We start from the raw sequence: 22,395 nt of genomic DNA, 5'->3' as shown, positions 1-22,395 counted from the left end.
TTCCAGTACTCTCAATGTAATTTTACTTAAAAAATTGATAGTTCAGAACTCAGGACATTTGGATTATGCATCAGGTGCATAGGATTTCGGTGTTCGAGGGAAGGATGATACGATCAATTTATATTTATATACTCATTGGTAATATATTATTGAGAGTGCTTGATATGTGTGGAGAAAAATGAATCGTCTGTGTATAGCTGTTTTCAGTCGATGTCAGTATGTTATAGTTTTTATAGTTTTTCTTCGACCAGTACCGAAATGTTTAGAATGGTTTTCATAAATAGAACCAGAGAAGAAAGACAAAGGAGTGAATGAACAAGGGCCTTTTGTCGAATGGGTCTAGAGTGTGAAATGTTTGGTCACTAAGAGTCAGTTGATCTGTCTGGAGACATCATACCAGAAAGATATACCTTCTGCGTGCGATAATAAATAATTAAAGTTTATAGTTAAATCGTTTTTATATTATTGAGTCAATCCCTATTCATAATCCAATATATATCTCATTAATTTTTAGTGAATACTATTATTGAATATATTAATAAGTATGTCTATAATATTATAATATTTTCCATAATCTTCTGTCCATTAATATCACATTCTAGTAATGTTTAGAGGTGATAGCCATAAATGATCTGCCTTATGACTCCAAGCACTCAACCGCTGGGAATACTGTTCATGTAATAATCAAGTGCACGGCACACACAGATACGATTTTTTATTACGAGCAACACAACGGTGTTCGTATAATACGTAATATTAACAGTTAAGAACAAAAAAGATTTTCTTGTTTATTGCCGGTTTATGTGAAAATAATATATCCCTAGGGTCATAGTATTTGCAACTTGTTTAACTTGGTCTAAATCAGTGTTAAGTCTATTTGTGTATAATTTTATTTAATTACTAGTTTAAATAGTAAATGGGGGAGGGGGGGGGGTTGAATAGTATTCAGTATTGATAATCGATGAAATCAGTGAATATTAAAAATTTGGTATTAAAAAACAAATTAAATATTCGCATACGCCATAGTTGAAAGCTCCCTTAATAGTGGCTATCGCTAGTATTTACTGCTTGATTTGGTTCTAAATTATTAAATAGTTTATATCGAAATACTTGATATTTTATATTTTGAGCAATAAAACAAAATTAATCTGTATTGGAACTAACTGATAAAATGTGTACTTATGGATTTTTATGATAATTTCTAGTTAAAAATAAATCAATGAGCCACTAATGAACTTTTATTAATAAAGTAATGAGTCTTTTCAATTCAAGATGTTTGTAATTATGAAATTAGAATTGATCATCGTGTCAGGACAATTTATAAAATTGAGTAAAATTGAATCACAATTGTAAATTTTTAGCCTTCGATTTTTATTTTTTAAATTCATATATTTTGTTGAAAAATTGTACATTAAATAATTTATATGTAACTTACGGGTGCTGATGAGCGACAACGGCGTATTAAATCTAATGAAGAATTTGTCAATTGTTGGATACACCTTTAATATGATGAATTATGCTGGCGTAGAACTAGAAAAAAGAAAAAAATAGAAAAAAAAGAAAAAATAGAAAAATGCCATGCATGAATGAAATGTATGGAGAAAATAGAAAATCCTGCTATCCTGCTACCTGCTACCCTGCTACCTGCTCCCTGCTACCTGCTGCTATATACTTTTTTCACCGCAATTTCCAAAAATAGTATCATTATTTTTTTAATTTGTTGAAACATTTCACGATTAATATACTTCAATTTTCATATATGTTTCATGTTTAAAAGCTAGTCTACATACATTTAATTTGTTTGCCTTCATAATATTGAATCTGAGTAGTTAACAGTTGTTCGTTAATTTCACATTTTTAAAGAACATTTGTGGAAAAATAGATCGATTGTTATCAAAAGTCTTTCATCTAAAATAATATTATAGTTTATATTGAAGGATAGTACACAGCGTTCTTATAATAAATTCATCATTTTCAACTCGTTAAAAGTATCGGAATATCAACAAATAATAAAAATGTAAAAAGCCTGATCGGCTATACTTGGCACCTTTACATAAATATTAACATTTACAAAAAAAAGAGGTTCTGTTAGATTCAAACGTGGAAAAAATTATTACTAAGAAAATACTTAAATACGCCATATTGAGTATTAGAAAATTAAGGATTTCGTTTTGCATTAAAAACTCAGTACTTTTGATATTTAGAGATGCATCAAGTATTAAATAACAAAATATTTAGTACTTTGACTGGTCTTAAATAGAAAAGACTCTAATACTTAGGTCCGTGACATAAAGAACAACAAAATATTCAGATAATTTGTTCTTGGAATGTGGCAAATATCAAGTCCGAAAGTATTTAAAGACTTTGTATTTATAAAATATTGTTCTGCCAAACACTAAATAAACATAAAAAAATCAGATGCCCCTGCGGGACGCAGATTGGTCTATGGTCTTCTGACCATAGGTTCATAGAGGAAGTTTGCCGATTAAAAAAAATATCAAATACAAATTTAGCAAATTATATATTGTAGGTAAAACAAAATAAATATATACAGAAAAGAAATGTAACAGAATGATATTGTAAATAACATTAGACATTATAGGTTCCATTACTATAAACAAATAATAAAAAAAAAGAAGTTGGCGGTTTTGATGACCGAAATCGCTAATAATTTATCCTCAACGTTGATAGTGTTTTATGCAAATGATATGCGAAGAAAAAATCCAGTCTCTTTCATGTACAGGAATCTGGCTGATGATAATCACTTCTAGGAAGACTCATCTTGCTAGTACTGCATATTTTTCACACGTAGTGAAATTCACAGGAATTTTGCGTCAGAGTTGTTAGCTCGTAACTACAGGAAAAAATATTTTTATGATGTACAGCAACGTCATGAGTTCAATAAACGGTATGTACGTCATTATCACTCAATCGCATATGGAATAGAGTCATATCTGTTTGCGAAGGTGATAGGAATTTTTTCGTATTTGATTAATTAGTCGTTAATGGATTTAATCAGACGGTCATTTATTTAATCTTAATCTACTGTTCTTCCGGCTAATTTACGAAAAATATTATCAATATTTTTGCAATTAGAATTACTTTTTTATTTGGAATGGCAATTTTGCAATCGTTCAATTATGACATTTTCGAATTTTAATTGGAAATTATGTAGAATTGTCTAAAACATAAACATATGAAATTTGGCGATAATTGTTATCCCCCCCCCTTGCAGCACTTTTCGAAAATAGCATTTTAAATAATTAAACAATTCAAGTAATTAAAAAAAAAATTCAAGTAATTTGAAATTTTGTCCCATCATAGGCTGTCGCGTAGACCGCTACTTACCATATAGGGTCCCTATGACTTCCATATGGTATTACTAGATTTAGCCTCTGGCGTTCAAATATTGTACTCAATAATTTAAACTTTTGAGAAAAGGTTCAAGCCATTTGTATTATTTTTAAACCCTTTTGAAAATGAAAAAAAAAACAGCCTTTCGAAATGATTAGTTTCAGAAACTTGGGAGTGGATACAAATAATAAATCGTAAAATTTATTGTCGTAGCTCAAGCCTCTAAAATAAAACATTCTTTGCATAATTTTCCATGGTTCTAATATTCAATGAATACAATTTAATTATTTGCTAATTAACTAACAATTCACTGTCAAATATGTAAAAAAGTGTTTCACACGTACATACAAACAATAAAAAATAACTTGCTATCTATGACGCGTATAACGATATTTTGAGAAAAACAGAAAAGTGGAAATCTCTCGGAAATTTTGTATCGCCGTCGGTACAAAATTTTATGGAATCTCAATGGAGTGGAATGAGTAATTGGAACAGCCAATTATTGGCGCCGTCGACATTCCGATCAAACATAACCTCTCATTACCGTACCAATTGCACACGTACGTCGCCTCTGTAATTGGCCTTAATTCGTGATTTGATGTGTGAATAATTATTTGAAGTCGAAGGATGAGTTGAATCCCATAAACAGCGCTTAGAAGAGTTTCAACAGTTGTTGTAAATCGAGTATTATCAGCTGTTAAGGGGTGAAAAATATCGACTTCGAGTGACAACACAAGCACGTGGGTGTTACCATAATTATTATTCCAATTTCAGTTCATAGTCAAAAGTTGTCAGACACACAGCTATGATAATTAATAGCAATTATTAATAGATTCCTGTAATACGTAAAATATGAATATTCAGGAGAACTTGATGATTGATTTGTTTGCCTTCGAATTGACGGGTCTTAATCATTCAAATTTATGTTTTGGATTTTTTGTAGTAAGAAATAACGAGTGGAAATATTGTTTCCAATAGTACCAAGACAATATTTTCGTGAATCAATACAAATTCGTTTGCTTCGATTTATTGTTAACCATTTAGAAAAATCGATTGCCTTTAAATGCCATAAAAACGAAAAATAATTCATTTCTTTCTAAAAAATATTTCTTTGCCACTATTCAAAACAATATTTTTTTGATTCACTCATTTTTTTGCTCAGTGTACAGTTTAATCACGCAATTGTATAAAAGTGCAGACATATTTCGTTGCATCAATTAATTATTTTCGTTGGAATTATTAAACAATACCAAATGATTGAGTCAAAAAATAATCCTTCGCTTTACTAAATTTTTCTCTTAGTTTAAAATCTTACGAGGAGTGTCACTCATTTCTCTTCATTATATTTACATGACTTATTACCTGGGCGACATTTTCACTACGACATGTCAACTAAAATAATGAAAATGCATGATAAATAGATAAACACAAATGTAAGACGGGAACTTTATATATGTTTTACATTTCATGGCGTCACAGAAAATTGTTGGATAGGATTAGGGACGCAAGGGAACAGGATAAATCTCGATATAATTTTATAAGAAATGATTGATGTTTTCCAATGTTGATATCCATTGTTGTGTAAAACACACTTGATCATTGGATAACAAAGCATTATTAAATTATTCATGTGTCAGTTGAAACCTCAAATACATGAAAACGATTTTTTAAATTTTCATTAATGTAACAATTTGAAAAAATCGGTTAATATTGTTGTAGTTGACATTACTCAGTTGCAGAAACATACGTTGGAATGTTTAGTTGAAATGTCGCCTAGTTGAAGAGCGAAATAGCCATTGGGATGTCCATTGGTAATATATCAGCAAAACTGACTGTACTAAATATAACTAAAGAGATAAATCCACATATATTTCTCGTTAATGATAATTATGAAATTGAAATCATTATAAAACTCTTAATTTCAGGCTTTTTACGTCAACAAAAATGGCGAGAGGTAGACGACCAATTCGTGGTGGTAAACAAGCTCGTCGCAACGACAAATTCCAAAAACCAAAAGCCAAACAAAAAAAGGGAAAATTCAACTTGCGAGAGGCCTCCTACGTTAAAGATCGAGACGCTAAAAATGCTGAGATAGAAAATAGAAGAAGAATCCTAGCAGAACAAGAGGCAAAGAAACGCCGACATGATTCTGAATCTTCAGAAGAGGAAGAGGATTCCATGAAGACTCTTCTCTCTACATTTCATAATAATTCTCAGAAAAAGACTAGAATAGCCATTGAATCTGAATCTGAAAGTGAGGAAGAGGATGAAGCTGAAGATTTTCAACATGAAGATGCAGGAGATGCAGGAGATAAAGAAGAATTGAATTCAGAAGCTGAAAATTCTTCCGATGAGGAGGTAAACACCGAAGCAATTTCGGCATTAGAAAATAGAGAAATGAGCGAAAACGAAGAAGACATTGGAGATAACGACGGGATGACTCAAATTCAGATAAAAGAACAAGACGAAGAGGATGAGGAAACCTCTCGGGAAGACCAGGGAATAATAAAAGACCCCTTTTCCCTCCACCTGAATCACGACCTTTCCGACGAACTCCACCAGGTCCTTTCTTCTAATGTCTCTCCCGAAACGCAAACGATAACCTGGCCAGTCCTGGGGAGACTCGTCTACCAAATTCCGAAGATCCCCACCAATTCATCACATTCAAAAACTCCGAAAATTCTCGAGCGTAAAAACTTCGCCAAATCCGGTTCTGTTCCCTCAGTAATTTCCCAAATTGACTGGGACAATCTTTACATCAAATCGCAGATTCAGAACAACCTCACGAGAGCCAACTACCTCAATATAAAGGACAACCTGAACTCCAATCCCAGCCCACTAACTCCTCTCCAAAAAGAACTATTCTCTGTAATAAATAATTACCAGGATTTGCTATATCCCGAGAGGACTTTCTCAAACGAAAACGAGATACGATTTGTGTATTGTCTTCACGCAGTAAATCATCTTTTGAAGACCAGAACCAAAATTCTTCATCACAATGCCAAGCTCTCGAAGTCCAACAAATCATCAATGGGTGAAGTACCTGACGAATATCGAGATCAGGGTTTAGTTCGTCCCAAGATCTTGATTGTTGTCCCCTTCAGGCACTCCTGCCTCAAGATCATTGAGCTTCTCATCTCTATTTTGATTGGAGAGGACAAAGGAGGATCAGTGATGAATAAGAAGCGATTTCTCGAGGACTTCGGAGGCAGCGAAATAATTATGCCTAAAAAGAATCCGAAACCTGAGGACTACGAGCAAACCTTCAAGGGAAACACTGATGACACATTTAAAATCGGGATATCAGTCACGAAAAAGACGATGAAATTATACTCGGATTTTTATTCCTCAGACATCATAATCTCTTCGGTTTTGGGATTGAGGATGGTGGTGGGAGCTGAGGGCGAGGAAGAAAGGGATTACGATTTTCTGGCGTCGATTGAATTGTTGATAATGGACCAGACTGAGCTGTTCTTCATGCAGAATTGGGACCACTTACTTCACGTACTTGATCATCTCCATCTGCAGCCGAAAAAGCCCCATGGCACTGATTTTTCGAGGGTTAGGAGCTGGAGTGTCAATGGATGGTCAAAGTATTATCGACAAACTCTGATATTCGCTAGTCAACAATTGCCTGAGATACATGCGGTGTTCAATAAAAGATGTCAGAATTACGCTGGCAAAGTTAAGATAGTTAATCCATGTGTTTCTGGAACTGTTTGTCAAGTTGTGGTGCAGTTACCTCAAGTTTTTCACAAGTTTGAGGCTTCCAGCTATGCCCAAGCCATTGATGGACGAATGGAGTTCTTCTTGTCGAAGATATTGCCGGACTACAAGGACAGCATTATGAACCATACGATGATATTCGTACCTTCGTACTTTGATTTTGTTAAGCTGAGGAATTATTTTAAGAAAGAGGAAATGAGCTTTGTGCAGATTTGCGAATACACGAAGGAGGGAAAAGTGGCGAGGGCGAGGGACATGTTTTTTCATAGTGATGCCCACTTCTTGATTTATTCGGAACGATTTCACTTCTTCAGGAGGATCAGGGTCAAGGGCATCAGACATCTTATTTTCTTCGCACCTCCGACGGTTACGGGGTTTTACTCGGAGATGTGCAATTTGATGCATGAGGCTAACCAGAATCCCAAAGCGGGAAATGACGGTAATATGACAGTCACCATTCTGTATTGCAAATATGATGCGATGCAGCTGGCGGGGATTGTTGGGACCGAGAGAGCTAGCAAAATGATTGCTTCGGAGAAGAGTGTACATATGTTGATGACTGGAGATTAGTACATACTGTGATGATTAAATAAATATTTTTTGATGAAATTGCCTGGCGTTGATGACTAAACTAGTGTTATTAGTAGGTAAATAGCTTCCCCTAGGGCCCATTAGCCGAAAGAAGAAATCCTGCTTTTCTCGGCAGGAAAGGCCGGAATATAAAAAAAAATATTGCGTCTTTGGAATTTTTCCAGAATTTTTAAAAATTTAATAGTCTATGGTATCATCAAAGTTTCTCAATAATTTATTCATAACGTTTCCAAGTGATGTTGTATTCACGGATGTTTTTTCACGAAATTATATTATTGGGGAATTACAACTTGGGTGTCGACCTGAGTTATCACGTCTAAATAACATAAACATTTTTCACATCAATGCCCCTATTTGACAGAGGTGGAAAGAAAGAAAATCAACAATTTAAAAAAATGAATGTAACAAGGGTTCTTTTGTAAGTTAAAAACCAAATTGTTTTCAGAGCAATGTAAACAAACCAAAGTTGAGAAGTGCTTTGAGTGGTATATTTTTAGCTTATGGATCAGTTAAAATTTAAATTAAATTAGAATTTAACTTCCAACTGATCAACTAATACAACTAAAGAATCATATAGTAATTTCCAGTGAGGAAAAGTACTTTTCTGATAAATTGTAATGAAAAATTGTGTCCGTAGCTCGTAAAAAAGTGATTTTTGGCTCATGGGATAATAAACCTCCCCCTCACCAAAAATCACATTTTTTTACTTATCTCGAATACGAAATACTCGAATACTCACTGGTAGACGAAAAATGGCACTTTTTCTCCCTGTCCCCATTGCAATCGAAAAGTTATTTTTTTTAGTTGTAGAAGTTACAGCAAAATTCCTCAACTCTTCTTTTTTTCTCACGAGTTTTCCAGTCTCTCATTACAGGAAAATGTTAACAGTGTTAAAATGTTGACACTTTCTTATAAGTACATTGAAATAAAATTCCATGGCAATGTTTTTGTGAACAGAAGAATTCTCAAAAATTAAGGTATTCAGGAAAGATTTAAATTTAAAAACTGTAGGAAATCGTCGGAGTTCGCCGATAATTCCCGTTTTTACAAATTTCTTTTCAGACGAACTAAATAACTTGACAACTTAATAAGAATAAAATACATAAAAATATTCTTCTATTGAATAAAACCTATGAACATAACAGATACTTATATACCTAATTGGTACTAATTATTGGAAGATTTCTCAGATTAAAACAATAAATTCTTTCACCAACGGCAATCGTATTATTGTTGATATTATCAACTCGAGAGTAGTTATTACTTTTGATTTATTATAACACAAATTAATAAATGTAACTACTCAATAATATACCTCGGAAGTACTCGAATGTAGAAAAGAATAATCGAAGAAAATCATAGCTGATCGATATTAAATGACATTTATTATTTATTTATTTTTTCCACCTATTGAATTTATCTACGGGGTAGGGTATCGCTATCGAATTCAATTTCTAGAGGTCCTTCAACATTCTCTTCAGAAATTTCTTCGTATTCCGAGCTTGTGGGACTGATCGTTGGCAAAGGGTCGAGGGAGGCTTCTACTTCCGTAGGCCTCTCGATGGGCTGATCCTCTCGGTTGTAAACTGCTGGATAAATTAATTTTTCCTGCATCAAGACATCTGTTGTATTGGGTTTCGTAGTCGTCTTTTCTTGAATTTCTGGAAACACAAGTAAGTCGCTATTAACGTTAAAAGAAGAAAATTTATCATTCATTATTTCCTCATTTGCGAATGTAAAAAAAAATCATTTGTCATGTCTTAAAAATATTGTTTAATTTATTAAGCTCGTGTTTATAATTATCCGGGCTTTACGGTAGATAGTTTTTTATTGAAATAATTAAAAGTATTTCAGCTTATGCTGTACTGTTTTTTAACGGTGGATCTAAGGTAAAAATGACGGATCCTTGCGCACGTTGGAAATAACTGTAGATCTAAGATAGTTTTTATCTTAAATCCACGATAAAAATGGTGCGCAAAGACAAGAGTCTCGGAAATTTTATAGTGTGATTCCGATAAAAATGACTGCGCTGCTTTACAATCTCGGCGCAAACTGCAGGACTAAGAAAAATTACTACGCCGCCTTGTAAAATTACTTTAGAAGCTTAGGAAAACTTCGATATCGATCGGCCTCCTAAATATTTAAATTCTAATGAGTGACGAGAAGATGGATGCTAAATGGCTGATACAATAGGTCCCATGACGGTATCCAACGCCGGAAATACTCGTATATCTTCGGCGCTCATCGTTAATCAACCACAATAAGTTAACGAAAAATTGTGGTGCGGCACAGTAGAAAATACAGGAAGGTACAATAAAATAAACTGATCTGGACAGGAATTTTCCAAGAATTTCTATCAATTTTTCATTTAATTTCAAATAAAAAAATGACAGAGGTTCAAATGTTATGCTGTTTGGTAAATGTCCAATAGAAATAACCGAACGCTCCGTAAAAATTACGTAACTCGCTGGGTACTATTTACCATTATACAATTCTCGCGCTTTGTACAATTTACCGGCCCTTCCAGAATTTTAATTGAATTTCTATTCTCACTTAGGAATTACCAAACTTCTACGTAATTTTTACTGAATATTTCTGTTCGTCTGTTCAGGGTACTTTAATTCTATTGATTGATATCCGAAATATTATCAGACTATTGTTTCTTTATAAAATCCTGAGCTTGTCCCTAATTACCAATGACATCCGCAAGCTCCACCCCAGCTGGTAACGTTGGGTTAAGGCATTCGACTTTCGCCGTGAGATTGTGCTTAACACCAGCTCTGACAGCGAATCTCGTATGATCCTTAGGATCCCAGATGAACATATAATACAACGACAATATGATTGCGGCGAGACTCACAGATATCACATATGCAACAACCGTCATAACCCGGAAGGCCTTCTGTCGATGTTTCGGCTCGTACAGTTTGTCTTTACTCTCTTCACCCGCGAATTTAACTTCGTTAGACGCTTTAACACTTGAATCATGTCGTGTCCCAAGTGTTCGACTTATGCTCGCCATAACATTTTGCGCACTCATTTTCCTCGGTATTTGCATAATTAATTAATTGTCACAATCAATTACAATATTTATATTATTATTTTTTAATCTTTGCAATTCAATATTCATTCTGGGCTACACCCACGGATCACGCCAGTCCTTATCCGACATTGTTCTATTTCTGGAGCAGAGTTTGCGTGGTTTGATGGAAATTACTATAGTCTGGTGGTTGCATGAGTCTGCGCAGCACAATCCTTATATAGAAACAACGTCATGGGTCATGGTTTTCAGTAAAATCCACGGAAACCCTGCAGGGTCCCTTCGGTCTTGGAGAAACCCGGATCTGTCAGTCAGCTGGAGAACTATTCGCTACGATGGCACAAGTTTTATCAAATTGTCGACATCGTACCCAGGGGGAACCTCGGGGAGACGGTCCCTGGCACACGTCCAGATATGTCAGGACATCATAGTAGTGAAGCCTGCTCCTCAATGGTCCATTTCCCAAATCCCTAAAAGTGTTATATCCCAATATTTTCATTCACCTTTTCACATCATCCTGATTCTCCTCAACGCTCTCCCAATTCAATTACCTGCAATGCATATTTCATTGAAATTACCTCCAATAAAGCCTCATCCACTTTTCTCCTGAGAATTCCCCATCTCCTAGACCCTACGACACAAGTTCTAAAAACCTCCCCCTCGACGTTCTGCAGATCCTCATGGGCATTGAACTGAAGGCACCTTTAACTTTAAGTTTAGTATTAATTTAGGACTTCATCACGCTGGTCCTCCGAGCTACCGAATTCTCTCACAATTCGATTGTCGAAAAACAAGTGTCTCTCACAATTCGATTGTGTTCAGCATTTGATTGATTGAGAATCCAACAAAAGAGGTGGTATTGTTATTGAAAACATCTAATGGGATTCAGGACTCAGTGAGTTTTTCGATGGTTGGATTTACATGATTATAGTGCCCTTCCAATGCTCCACACCCATGGTGGAGCGCCATTTGGAATGGTTTGACCACCAGAAGGTCTGGAGGCAAACTAACGGAATACGTGAAGCATAATTATATTATCAAAGGTATTCGCGAAAGCCAGAAGGCGTCCGAGCATTGGAGGTTGAAATTTTCCAAAATCTTCATTCTCTTGCCTTTTGGGTTCTACATCTCTGTTATAGCATAACAATAAAGGTGCTCTGTCCACTGGGCGAATTCGTCTGCGCAGTTCATGTATGAAATATTCCCTTAACGAATTTAATTTGTTTTTTTTATTGATGATAGTGATTACTTGATGAGGAGAGCTTCGCATGCCAATCTAACACTTATAAAAACCTTTATGTATCAGTTGACACATGAAAAAAATTAAAAGAAAAGAGTGACCAATGGTTCCAGAAGTTTAGTGAATTTCTATGAAAAATAGTTCATGGAAAAGTTAAAAAGAATTAGACTGGTTGATACTTTAAAATATTCTAGTGTTATAGTCCATTGAGATATTTTGATCAGAATTTTTTCAGTGAAAAGTTTAGCCAGATCAATTTCATAAGACTATATCTCAATCGATAAAATTACGTAAAAAGGGCCAGTCCTAGTCACCTCATCTGTTCAATATTTTCTATTACTCTCCAAATTCACAATGTTTCTCTATCAATTTTTAAAATTTATATTTAAGCATTTTTCAACCAATTGGTTTACTCTGCTATAAAATTTCAAATTACAATTTATTATATACACTTATTTGCTCTACACCTAATTAACATCGGTGAGTGTGTTGTACATTAATCTTGATTTTTTTAAAGAATGAATCGATATCCTTAATTATTTAAATATTGAGTGTGCTAAGGAACACCCTAACATCAAATGATGGAAAGACTTTTTGAAGTTCCAATTGTCGGTTTAACACAATTCGTTCATTATCATGTAGTGGAGATTGCCACACCAGATGATTTAGGTCCTCCTCAGGACATTCACATCCACATTCACCAGTCGCAAGAAGACCAATTCAACTAAGTGAACCTGCTAAGCTGTAGTGGTTCGACCTACATCGATTGACTCACGAGTAGTATTTCGTGGTAATTTAGAACATTATCAAATTTTTTCACATATAATACCACAAGTGGTTCAAAATTATCGAATATTTCCCGATAGATTCGTTGCAAACAAATGAAGGAGTCAAGTTTTTCAGGCTAAAAAATCACGAGTGCGAAGGACGAGTGATTTTTCCTGAAAAACTTGACGACTTCATTTGTATGCAGGGAACCTAGAGGGAAATATTCTATAATTTTGAAGCTCGAGTGGTATTCAGGGGATTATTTTTCCTATCCAAATTTCGGCCAAGAGAATTGTGCCATTACATGAAAAGAGGTTTATTTGGTTAAGTGTCGTTTGTTTACCAAAATATTCAAAAAATTATCGCATATAATACCACAAGAGCTCCGAAATTATCGGATATTTCCCGATAGGTTCGTTGCAAACAAATGAACGTGTCAAGTTTTCCAGTTTAAAAATCACGAGCGCGAAGCGCGAGTGATTTTTCTGGAAAACTTGACGAGCTTATTTGTTTGTAGGGAACCTTGAGGGAAATATCAGATAATTTCGAAGTTCGAGTGGTATTCGGGGGATTATTTTTTGCATCCAAATCTTGGCCGATAGAATTGCACCATGAGACATAATTTTCAACGAATTGCCATTAATCTGTCAGATACAATTGAGGGTTACTTCAACATTTGTTTTTTTTTATATATATCAACATGCAAAATTTCCAGTGAAATTTCCAAGAATATCCGCTGAAATACCGTGTTGGCTATACAAAATAACGTCGAATGGTGCAATCCTATTGGCCGAGATTTGGGTGGGAACAATAATCGCTGATATTCGAGGTAGGCTATACAAAATATCAACAAATGGTGCAATTCTATTGGCTGAAATTTGGGTGGGAAAAATAATCAGGCATATTTTTCTTTTTAATACTCATCATTTTATCGAATTGAGTAATTGTTTTTAAAATGTAAGAAAAATTCCCGGGGAAATACCTTCTCTAAGTAATTCCATTCATTTTGTAACCGGCACTGCATTAAAATTCTTCTAGAAATCACTTTTGCTTATGTGAATATTTTATGAAACAATTCAAGTACGGGAATGTTACATAATATCAATGTTAGAATGACACATAAAAGTTGCAGGAGATAACCGGTTACATCAGCACTGAGGGTTTTTCCAAAATATTCAGTAGTAATACCCCAAGACCTTCAAACTGATAAATTTTTCATTTGAAGATTGTTTTTATTTAAGTAACTCAGATGGAAAAATCGTGCATTTTCTATCATGACATAATATAAATTTAAAGATAAAGTAATGAACGAACGTCAGCAATTTTTCAATTTGAAGCCTTGCTTGCTATAAACTACACTAAATATGAAATTAAAACATCTTCAAACGCTTTCAATGATCGAATATAATTATATTTCAATTGATAGATGTTTTATGGTGGATAATAAATTATTTGGATAAAAATGTCATCGGAAAACTGGACGGAATTTTTTTCTATCTTTACATAAGCTTAAAATTTGAAAAAATAAAAAAAAATACGCTTGAAAAATTCTTATATTTATGTCAAATAAATTAAATAATAACGTTTGCATGTTTCCATTTTTAGTTCAATTTTTTACTATATACTAATGAAAGCTTAAGTTCATGCGAGGCAAAATAGATCAGTTAGATAAAATGGGACTGCTTTTTTTTCATCGAGTATTATTTAGTTTTGATAAGCTCAGGTTCTAGTAATTCCCTTCAAGTGGTCAATAACGTTGAAGTGTATCCAAGACACACCTTTGTTCAAGATCGTTAAGATCACGAAGTATTCAATTACTAAGTTGAGCAAACACGTCAGTTACCCCTGCCGATATCTCCATTTACTGAATTAATCATTTAAAAAGAATATCAAATCTTCTTTCAAAACTAATCTTTTTGCATTCAAGCGATATCTTCAGAAAGAACATTATTTACGGAATATAATTCAGCAATGAAGCGATGAAAAACCAGTTAAAATAAATTTGACTTTCAGCTAATTTTTGATAAATATTTTGAAATCTACAGAGAGAATTTTAATTGTGTTTTATTCTGGTCGTTTGGAGAAAATTACCCTATCGTTTATAGTAGAATCGAGATGCCCGGGAGGCCGTCGGCCAGAAAAAAGTTGATTCTGAATGTTCATCCCCAATCGACTCACGCCGAGCGCTACCAGGCATCTATGCACGACATAACTACCCCCTCCGTTGCTATTAAATTGTTTTTAATAGTTATCTCGAGCAGGGAACAATGAATTAGAATATTGTCCTTAGCTACACTATATAAATTGTTTATGCTCTTTTCAATGGTACATCTTTCATATTCGTTGCGCACTTTCAAAGAACCAAAGTGGAAAATCAACTATTCAATTGATTTTTAAATTCAATTTTTAAAAACAAATTCCATGAAACATAACAATTTAGTTGAACTTTCAAAAAATATGTGAAATCTGCTGAAAAAAAACAAAAATTAATTTTTGTAAAAATATTTGAAAAATAAATAGAAATAAAAAAGAGCGTCAAACAGAAGTCTCGTATGATAAAAACAAATTGTTGAAGGGAGACGAAGGTTCTTGACGTGGATTGCAAAATGGAGAATTATGTTGAGGTTCTGGAGTTTGATAGAGATAGTGTACCTCCATCCTCATACCGAACTTTTCTTTGAAATTCTTCTTCGTTTGCCTTTATTTTTCAAAAGTTTTCAGGGCAAACCACTAGATAAATTTTTTTTTAATTGTTTTGAAGCGCTGAGACCCGTACATGCGGTTATTTACACTTTTATGTATTAATTAATGGGAATTATCTATTACACATTACTTGGATTAAACCTAGATTTTAAGTACTTTAGGCATTCGCATATTTCTTTGGTGTATTTAAAATCTGTCGCATTCGCAAATTTTATTCTATTGTAGGGCCTAGTACACGTTATTTTTTCAGTCATAAATTTATTTTTGTTTTTGTTTTCAGCAATTTTTCAAACGCTTAGCAAGAGTTATTGAACCCTTTTATCAAAATTAACCACCCGAGGAAAATTATGGAGCGATTGGTAACGTTATCTACCCGCGAGGAAAAAAATTCCAACTTTCAGCGAATAGTCCACTTTTCCACCGCAGTCGATAAACTTCATTGAGAGGTACGGTAATTATTCTCGAATTAAAAAAAAACAATAGGATTATCAAAGAGTTGGGTAATTTTTACTGAACTTTTCGCATGGTGTATGAAAAATAGCTTCCCACAAATTGCTATACCTTTTTTAAATTTTTCGATAAGTTTCAATGAATCATCCATTCTCGTGGAATTGAGTTAATCAGTAGATACAAAGCATAGACACGTAAAGCCGTAGAAATAGCTAACACGAGACGAATTGGTACTGGTAAGATTATCCATGTACTTGAGTTAATATCTGTAACAGGGTCGAGAGACTGCGTAGGGCTTCATCTTGCGTAATTTAACTTCATGGTCAACTTCGATAACTTTCGTTGAACCGAATTACCCTCTTTGTATTCATCTTACCACCGGAATATTGTGGGGCTGTGCATTTTCTGCGAAACTTGAACCTGCAAAACTTATCCCTCTCGTTGCTACGCAACGAAACTCGGGAAATATCCGATTAATTTTAAAGGCCGAGGGGTATTTGGCGGGATAATTTTTTTCATTCCAATTTCAAGCAATAAAATGTGTGGCATTTGACGTCATATGGTATGGTTTTCCACTCGTAGTTGTGGCTTCCAGCGTATATGTACACATTTTCTGGCTGCACAAAATGCAGAGAATTGTTTCTAAATTGTGGCTTTTCCCTTCACCATATTATTAGGAACATTATTTATAATTTTTTGATCAATAATCTCCCCAAGGATTGTCTTCCAAATCTGCTCATGTCGAGGTAAGTCTTTGAACTTGATTTTTTGTAATGACAGTTTTGGGGTTTGAAACGCGTACAAATTGTTTATCGGATATTTTCATTGCTTAGCAAGAAACAGGGAAATATTCAAAAAATATCCGAAGTAAAGGCGTTTTACCTGTACCACGTGACGGGAAATGCCACCATTTGATTGGTTGAAATTGGGATGAAAAAAAAAAATCCTTAACATTTATTTGCTTCATGGTTTTGAAATATTGAGACTCACGATATCTTTTCAAAAGTCTTTTCAAAAAGAACAGTCAAATGCAATGTTACCGCGACTTCAATTGACAGTTACCATGAGCTGTGATTAAGCCAGAGGTTCACTCCCTTATGTTGCAGTTTCAAGAATTAACCATCAACAATCCAGGTTATCCCATAATTTTTTTCACAGTTTATAACATTTCAGATTATTCTCACTTCAAATCACGAAATCGATGAAAAACGGAATGAATAAATAAATCAATAAATAAATTGGCAACTAAATAACTAACTTAATATGCTTAATTATATTGTACCTTCAGATGTTGTGTCCATCGTTGCATTAAACCCATCTGTACTATTCATCAACCCTTGCCCCACCTCTTCCTCATTTTGATCCTCTCCATGCGTCGCATTTCTTTCACCACCAATACGAATACCTTCTCCAGTCGTACCGACTTCATCTAAATATGTGGGGCCTTCAGACGTCGAGGAAGCTTCGCTTGACACTTCAAGGACATCCTTCAAGCCCCTTAACTCTGTTCCAGATGTGTTCAGAGGTCTGTCCAGTTGTTTTTCGCTGATAGAATGATAAACACTTGTCGAGGTCTCAGGATTGTTCCAGTAGCTTTCATTACGATTCATTATTTTTGTAACATTCTTCGATTTACTTTGTGATGTGGTCCCGTTAAAGCCTCGACGTACGCCATTTTTTCTGAATGAGTTGATGGTCTTTACGATGATTTCACTGATACTTCTGTCATTGGATCTCTGAGGAGGTCTCTCCATCAGATATTCACTGTGAGGGTCCTTCAAGCTCAACGATCCCCCCGGTGGTGGGTGCCACAGAAATATGTAGTAACTACTCAGGACTATTGCGACAAAACTCACTGACACTAGATATGCCACCACTGTAACTATTCGGATGATTTTCTTTGCTACAGGACGATTGTCGTAGATGTCGTCCTTCGTGGGCTGACCAGCTTCGTTGTTTGAGTCTTCTTTTGATGCCATTCTTTACAAAATTTTTCGATGATTTACTGCAATGGGAAAAATGTGAGGTTGATAATTGCAAGGCGAGGTAAACGATTAATTAAAAATAGTTCTGCCCTAATGGATTGAACTCGATAGTGGAATAGAGTTGTGCATCCAATCAAGTACTAGTCGACTTCTGCTAAATGCACCGACCGATGATCGACTAATGATTGAATCGTGATCGACCATTGAGTGGCGATCCATCAGCCATCGTCTGGTAATCGATCAGCAATCAACACATTATTTTATGTAACAAATTGTTAGTGCGACTAAGAAGGTCCACCTTCTTAACCACCCAACTATAAATATCCAGAAATGGTGTGTCAATATTGAAAAGAATGTAAGGTAAGAATTTAGTTTTCTATCTTATGTACAGATTTCAACACTTTAAACAATAAACAAACTGTATTTCTGAATTATCTTAAAGGCTACGAAGAAGTTATAAAAATTACTTTAATAATATCTTCATTAGATTTCATGATATTTGACAGAAAATGCTCGACAACTCGCTCGAATGTTGTTGTAATATTTTGTAATATTGTACATGTTCTTGTAATATTTAATCTTGTTCTCTTCCTTCCTGACTCGTGTAACTGAAGAGCTTAACTCCTTATCATCAGCATACCACACGGTCCATTTTACCCCACCTTGCCCTTTCCGTCGAATAGTAATCTTTGGGCCCAAGTTTTATTTGAAGAAATGTATCTCAGTTTCCCTTTATATTCATTTTTCCTACTGCTCAATTTCATTCCACCCCTTCCTCCCTACGCTTTTCATTCAATGAATATTTCACAAGAATAATTTGTATTCGTATTTGACATTTAACATTAGAATTCTATTTTTTTTGTTGCATTGCATATCAACATAAGACGTAAAAAATTATCGAATGTAGTGTTTATACCTCTTGTTAAATACTGAACAATCGGAGGAAAGATCTTTTAATGATATGATCGCTGGAACGTTGAACTTAAAAAAAAATATATTTTTATGAAAAAATTCATTGAATTTTTTTTCTAAAAAAGATCCACTGCGGAAAACCGTGAGAAAAAGAAAAGAAGTGTGACCTTGCTCATTACCTCTAGCTGCTTCGCTAATAAATTAATTTTAATTAAATTATTTTCGATTTATATTTCTTATGAATTTCTGTATAGATATTGGGGTAGATATTATTCACTGAAACTAGGCAATAAACTGGCCTTGAACCGTATCAAAGGCGTACATTTACGCGTTTTAGTAAATTAATAGTCGAATGGAATTTATTGTTATGGGCTAGACTATGGTAATGCTTACTCAAGCATGCCGCACGCGATACTGCAAGCTCCAGCTGAATGTTCCAGTCGGAAAGCTCATGATAGCCACGTGCTTGAAATACGCGCAAGCGTTCTCTCGTTTATTTCGAATAAAAATGCCTATGGAGGACATCACTTACTGCTGCTAATAATGTTAGGGGAGAGTAATTGATTGTTATGCTTTATAATTGATCTGAATGGCCTCTTAATTCCACTTTTTTTTCAATTTTAGTTGCATTTCTGACGGCTTAATTACCCAACAATATACGAAGAATATTATAAAGAGCAGAAACAAGTCGTTCTTATTACAGATCCATATTAATTAAATTGATTGTACTATGCGGTCCCTTTCCTTTGAGGGATTATCTTGTAGTCTTACGAGGAAATTCCAGATGAATGTTTATTAAATAATATAAGCAAATGAGAACAGACAGTAATGGTCTAGCGAATAAGGTATTGTTGTTACCAATATAATGTTACATGCAAATACCCCCCGGGTATTCATTATTGGAAATGGGTTATTAGAAATAATAATTCTAGAAGTAATTTTAACTATTTCTTTTCTCTATTATTTAACTCAAATAATTGTGCTCGGAAGACACATCCGCTCTGTACGGATTCCTTAGAGGAACTAACTAGATCTACAAAGGGAAACGACATCATGGACCTTCTAGTCACATCTCTCAAAGAGTCCTATTCATTCCACTTTGTCTACATACTTGAAATCAAACCTAAACACCATACCTCACACTTCTCAGAATTCGAACCCATAAAAATGTCTTTCAACACTTTAGAAGAGAATAAGATTGACTTTTGTTCTTTATTTATTTTATGAAAAATTCAACATAAACTCACGAGACATTCAGTAGTTGATTCAGTAAAAAAATGATTTACTGCATTTTCCTAATAATCAATTCACTTTCAGGTAAATGATAGGCATGAATTGTCGTGCGATGGTTTTTAAAACTTGGAGAACTGAAGAAATAAAACATGAAATTAATTTTGTGTGAGTTGTCGTGAAATATTCGTCTATGAAGACTTCATGAAGATGCTGTGTTCAGCGGAAGCTGAATTAATTGGACAATTTTTGATGTTCTTCAATCAAAAAATCATCAAAATTCACTGGAAACTATTCAGTTTTCATCGAAAATCAAGAGGCTTTAAAAGGACAGAATAAATTCATCAATTTATAGCAAATAGAATTAATTTTTCTTTATTGTAGAATCGTTCAATATTCTGTGCTTCATGCGGACTAAAAATTTACTCATTAAATTTTTTTCAATTTCTTCGTCGTTTCAAATCGAAAAGAAAAGAACAACTTGTAACGGTTTTTCTTTGGCCTCAGCGAAAACTCAATCTCCTAACATCCAAATAACTCGATTCTCCATAAACTTGGCCAAACCATTACCTTCGTTCTCGTAATCCAACAAATCCTTAACGCCAAAAACTCAATACATAAACGGGATCTCGGGGAAAATTAGCAGCTCAATAGTCCTCTCTTGTATAATTTAGGGCGCCAGCCAATTTTTGATTACGTGGAATCGACGAACCGCAGATAAACCAGGCTTTAATCAAAAACGATTACTAATTATTCCCCAAGATCCACTGACGACAAAACGGAATTCGACAAGCATACTCGGAAATGTGGATTACGAGGGTACGGGACTGCGCGGTTGCTCAGTGTGTGGGTCGTGGAGAGAGGGATGCATTCGTGGACAAGAAAAACAAGAACAACGAAAACCCATGATCGGAATCGAAATCGATAATCTCATCTTTAATTCTAGTCAAGGAACAGGCGTATACTAATAATGGATGATAAATGGTTAATTCGAACTTGGTTCATTACTAATAATTTATTTTCACTCCTCATAATTTCATATATAGAATGACAACAATCTACTCCAGGATATCCAAGCTTCTTTGAATTAAATAATAAAAAAAATATCTCTTGCGAATCTATTCGACTATGGAATTTACTCAAAAATAATTTTCCCCTTTAGCCAGGTCGCGTGAGTGACTATTCAGGGATTAGACATGAATTTGAGAGAGAGAGAAAAGGTATAGGTAGCGCGAAACCGAGAGAGAGCGAGATAAGTAGCTAACCGGATTTTTTAAGAGCGAGGGCGGTTATCAAAGCGTTTTAACAATAGGTGGCTCGCGATATTAATAAATAATCCTCGATTTTCGGCGGACTTGATTCTAATTAACGAGAATTGTCCGACCTCCTTAATGTTTTTAATTCAGTTTTCTTCTGAATAATTAGCAGAACGATTCCCGATTCCCTATTTTATTCAGTTAGTGGGAATTCCAACCATAAATTTTAATCATCGTAACAAGAAGATAGCGTTCCCATGCCCAACCGGAATTCCACACTTTTTAATAATTAAAAGAGTGTTAAACCGCAACAAAAAGCATAATTTTCCCTTAAAACCCCCGGGCGTTCGGAGAAGTCTCAGATAGCATAGGTAGCATAGATAATACACGAAAATAGGTAGCTTGATAACGATGAGGTAGCAGAAAAAGGTAGCTGCGTCAATCGCCTTGGCGAGACGCCTTATTCGTCCTCCTTGAACCAAATCTTTTTATTTTTCAAAGACTTGAGGTAACATGTTGGTTCTTAGAAAATAAGGTAGCGTTTCCAGGCGTTTGGACGCTTCTCGATCCTCCAAATCGCGGGTCCTGTCGTTGGCGTCCTTGATGTGAGGTAGGGAGGCAACTTCGAGCCACGCAGGTTAACTCGAGGATTCAGCACTCCTTTCCTGCGGTAACACCACTGTAATATATACACTGGTGCTTACCATCTCTGGAGAGTCGCGTTCAACCGATTTCTCCACTGATTGGGATGATGCTGGATTCTCCAGAACGATTTTCCTTGGGAGCTCCTCCGGAGACGATGTTGTGCATGTCACGATGCAACAGAGACTCTAATGACGGAACCTCGTGTCCCCGCTCGTACCTGTTGCGTCGCGGTGGGGAATTTTGCGAATTCGCCTAAGTGGCGCTGGTGCGGCGGTATCATTCGCGGGACTAGGGCGCGACATATTCAAAATCCTTAAATACTACATGTTCCTGTCTTTATTATTATTTTTCTTAATTTATTAACTCTAATCCATATTTTACGGTAATTAGCTAGTTACCAGGGGTTTTTGAGTGGTTTTTGACTCTATTCGCGACTCGAATCAGGACTTTCGCAACGCAAACCGTAACTAAACCGTAAATTTTTACCCAAATGGC

At 34.8% G+C, this 22,395-nt stretch overlaps 2 protein-coding genes across 9 annotated transcripts; one reads left to right on the top strand and one right to left on the bottom strand.

The window, feature by feature from the left end:
* The first annotated feature begins 3,864 nt into the window (after positions 1-3,864).
* LOC135167000 (U3 small nucleolar RNA-associated protein 25 homolog) lies at positions 3,865-7,689 on the top strand. Its single transcript, XM_064129801.1, has 2 exons — positions 3,865-4,094; positions 5,280-7,689. Exon 2 carries the CDS (start codon positions 5,299-5,301, stop codon positions 7,648-7,650), a length of 2,352 nt encoding a protein of 783 aa, XP_063985871.1. The 5' UTR covers positions 3,865-4,094; positions 5,280-5,298; the 3' UTR covers positions 7,651-7,689.
* Positions 7,690-9,034: 1,345 nt separating this feature from the next.
* Inaf-d (inaF-D) lies at positions 9,035-22,074 on the bottom strand. 8 transcript variants are annotated; one of them, XM_064129803.1, is made up of 4 exons: positions 18,949-19,156; positions 18,774-18,838; positions 17,155-17,877; positions 9,035-9,332 (listed from the first exon to the last, which is right to left on the bottom strand). In XM_064129803.1, exons 3-4 carry the CDS (start codon positions 17,849-17,851, stop codon positions 9,088-9,090), a joined length of 942 nt encoding a protein of 313 aa, XP_063985873.1. In that variant the 5' UTR covers positions 17,852-17,877; positions 18,774-18,838; positions 18,949-19,156; the 3' UTR covers positions 9,035-9,087. The 8 variants fall into 8 exon arrangements, 7 of the variants coding, with proteins under 7 accessions (XP_063985873.1, XP_063985874.1, XP_063985876.1 ...); XR_010299783.1 differs by lacking the exon at positions 18,774-18,838 and adding an exon at positions 11,082-11,262 and having other exon boundaries at positions 9,192-9,332; XM_064129804.1 differs by lacking the exons at positions 18,774-18,838; positions 18,949-19,156 and adding an exon at positions 21,960-22,074.
* Positions 22,075-22,395: the final 321 nt, after the last annotated feature.

The sequence above is a fragment of the Diachasmimorpha longicaudata genome, chromosome 10 (genome assembly GCF_034640455.1).
Source record: "Diachasmimorpha longicaudata isolate KC_UGA_2023 chromosome 10, iyDiaLong2, whole genome shotgun sequence".
NCBI lineage: Eukaryota > Metazoa > Arthropoda > Insecta > Hymenoptera > Braconidae > Diachasmimorpha > Diachasmimorpha longicaudata.
This window is presented reverse-complemented; position numbering and strand designations above follow the sequence as displayed.

Coding starts and splice junctions, on each gene's coding strand:
- LOC135167000 (XM_064129801.1), top strand. CDS start 5,299: ATGGCGAGAGGTAGACGACCAATTCGTGGTGGTAAACAAGCTCGTCGC.
- Inaf-d (XM_064129804.1), bottom strand. CDS start 17,851: ATGGCATCAAAAGAAGACTCAAACAACGAAGCTGGTCAGCCCACGAAG. Junction 9,333..17,154: donor GATGGACACAACATCTGAAG/GTACAATATAAT, acceptor TTGTGTTTCCAG/AAATTCAAGAAAAGACGACT.